The sequence below is a fragment of the Penaeus monodon genome, chromosome 38 (assembly GCF_015228065.2).
Source record: "Penaeus monodon isolate SGIC_2016 chromosome 38, NSTDA_Pmon_1, whole genome shotgun sequence".
Lineage (NCBI taxonomy): Eukaryota > Metazoa > Arthropoda > Malacostraca > Decapoda > Penaeidae > Penaeus > Penaeus monodon.
Genome location: NC_051423.1, coordinates 22,435,327 through 22,437,826, shown reverse-complemented (window position 1 = coordinate 22,437,826; position 2,500 = coordinate 22,435,327). Strand labels below are relative to the sequence as shown.

Here is a 2,500-nt window from a genome sequence, read left to right as displayed (position 1 = left end):
CAGCACTGGGTCAGCCTCGGCGACCTGCAGAACCCTGACCATCACGAACAGCACGTGCACACAATACGGACCGTGGCCGCAGGAACACGTCTGGAAAGCAAAGGTTTTGGGGAGTTGAGGTCTAGCCTGGTATACTGCAGCTGGAAATGGAAGATGGGTTGTCAAAAAATGGGGGAGGTCTATTTGCTTACTTATCTGTCTGACGTTTTTGGTAATCTCTTTCTTTCTGTTTGTCTATCTCTGCCTCAATCTTTGTTTCTCTTTCTCTCTCTGTCTATTTGTAAGTTTCTCTCTCATTCTCTGTCCTTCTACAAATACTCTATATATACACGGCACATTTATCCAATCAAAAATGCAAATCGCCAGGCCATAAACAACGCGCCATTTCGTCCGTCCGGCCCCTCCGACGGGCATGGCCGAGGTACCGAAGGCGCTCGCTAACCTGCCCACGCTCCCCCCACGGCGCGGTCTAGGAGGCGGGCCATAAGGGCCAAAATCGAGTGCGAGCGGACGACTGCAGTACAAGTTCGACCTCAGCTCGACCTTGGCCGGCGTCGCGCCCTCGGCCAGCCCGACAGCAGCGCGGGACCCGGCGTAAGGCCCGGCCACGCATTTCTCCGAGCGCCCTCGTCATTCTCATTCACCTCATCATATCGCGTGTCCTCACAGCGGGGCCAGCGTCTCCGAGCGCGTGCGTGGGCGTGGGTGTTAGCACCGTGGGTCTGCAAGCGGCCGGGTCTGCTTGCGTCCGTCTGGTGCCTGCAGAGCTCGGCCCGGCGGCGTGCTGGTACTGCTGAATGCCAGACGGCCTCGCCATGCGCATGAACTGTGCTTTGCGCGCGCATGTGCGTCGAGGCCGCAACTAGCCTTGCCCCTAAAACGTGCACCACGCAACAAAATACACAAATGTGATGATTAACGCCTCCCACCCATCCACGAGACGCACTTGGCGTTACACCCCGTTTATTTCCTCGACGAGCCCCTCCCGCCCGACATGCGCCCAGGAGCCCGAGCAGCGTAACCAGCCCGACTCCCGCGCTGAAGGGAGACACAATCCCGTGGGGGCTGGCGGGTCTCCCTCGCCGGCCAGCCCCGCAGAGCGAGCCTCGACGCCCACGCATCTGCCGCCTCCTAACCGCCAGTAACTCCCGAAAGCCAACCCGTAGCGCATTTCATTTCTCTCTCGTGTCTACCAATTCTTCTCCGCCCGCGACTGCAATTAACCCCCCCCCCCTAGCACTAACGCCAGCAAAGTACCTGTATTCCCAGCGGTTAAACAACAACGCCCCGCACGATTTATTTGAGTGGCGAACCCAGGACGCGGCGCCATGTTGCAAATATGGTGGGCTAGGTAGCTCGTGACGTCACAACCCCGGGCGACAACCCCGCTAAAATGAACGCTGTTGACGTCGCCCAGAAATGCATTATGGATGAAATAACGTAACGTTTCCGAATCGAACTGGATCTTCTTCTTTTTCAAAACACGAAGAGAAGATTTAAAAAAACAACAACAAAAGAATAAGAGAGGAGGAGAACGACATACAAGGTTTAACAATAGATGAAAGAAGATTCAAAACAGCGCCTCCTAAACTGTCCACCAACTCGACCAACACAAACTTAAACAAACAACACCTCTCAGTATTTTCTAAGACAATTAGGTTGGATGCACAAACACAAAAAGAAAACCGGAAAACAAAAAAACAGCAAACTGAGCAAAAATAAACGTTATGTCAAACTCAGTCGGAGTGGGTAAAACAGCAGAGAGAGAGAGAGAGAGAGAGAGAGAGAGAGAGAGAGAGAGAGAGAGAGAGAGAGAGAGAGAGAGGAGTACGAGAGAGAGAGAGAGTACGAGAGAAGAGAGAGGAGAGAGAGAGAGAGAGAGAGAGGAGAGAGAGAGAGAGAGATGTGGAGAGAGAGAGAGAGAGAGTACGAGAGAGAGAGAGAGAGTAAGAGAGAGAGAGAGAGAGAGAGAGAGAGAGAGAGAGAAAGAGAGAGAGAGAGAAACAGCAAGAGAAAGATCAAGAGAGAAAGAGAAACAGCAAGAGAAAGAGAGAGAAACAGCAAGGTCCAACTCGCTCTCACCCTCCGCCCCGCCTCGCCACGACCAACCAACCCAATGGGCCGAATCGCGGTTCGAGCAACACAAAACACAAAACTCCGGATTTTCTCGACCAAAGCTACACCCCCAGGCCTTGGGTAAAATGCCCATGCCCCGTGTTTGCCATCCCCAATGGAACTTCGCCGAGAACATTTAGAAGCGAAAGATCAATGCATTTTTTTTTTTCGTGTCGTAAGGAGCTTTTACCATGTGGTCTGATGCCATCACGGGGTCACTGAATTTATCATTAGAGGCTCCATTCTGTAACCTGGGATTAAGAATGGATTCAAAGCGAGGTCAGAGGTCGCTGTGGTCAAGGTCAATTAGGTCTAAATGGGATATATTCACGAACTCTCTCTCTCTCTCTCTCTCTCTCTCTCTCTCTCTCTCTCCCTCTCTCTC

The 2,500-nt window shown here is 52.6% G+C and overlaps 1 protein-coding gene across 1 annotated transcript in view; it reads right to left on the bottom strand.

Annotated features, from left to right (window-relative positions):
• The window catches only part of LOC119596962 (mitogen-activated protein kinase kinase kinase 1-like), an 11,547-nt gene extending 10,687 nt beyond the window's left edge, over nt 1-860 (bottom strand). Inside the window, exons 1-2 of the mRNA XM_037946362.1 lie at nt 645-860; nt 1-90 (exon numbers count right to left, since the gene is read on the bottom strand). The exon at nt 1-90 is cut by the window's left edge and continues 27 nt beyond it. Of these exons, the coding sequence (XP_037802290.1) occupies nt 1-90; nt 645-845 (291 nt within the window). The 5' untranslated portion in view covers nt 846-860. The remainder of the gene's footprint in view (nt 91-644) is intronic.
• Nucleotides 861-2,500: the final 1,640 nt, after the last annotated feature.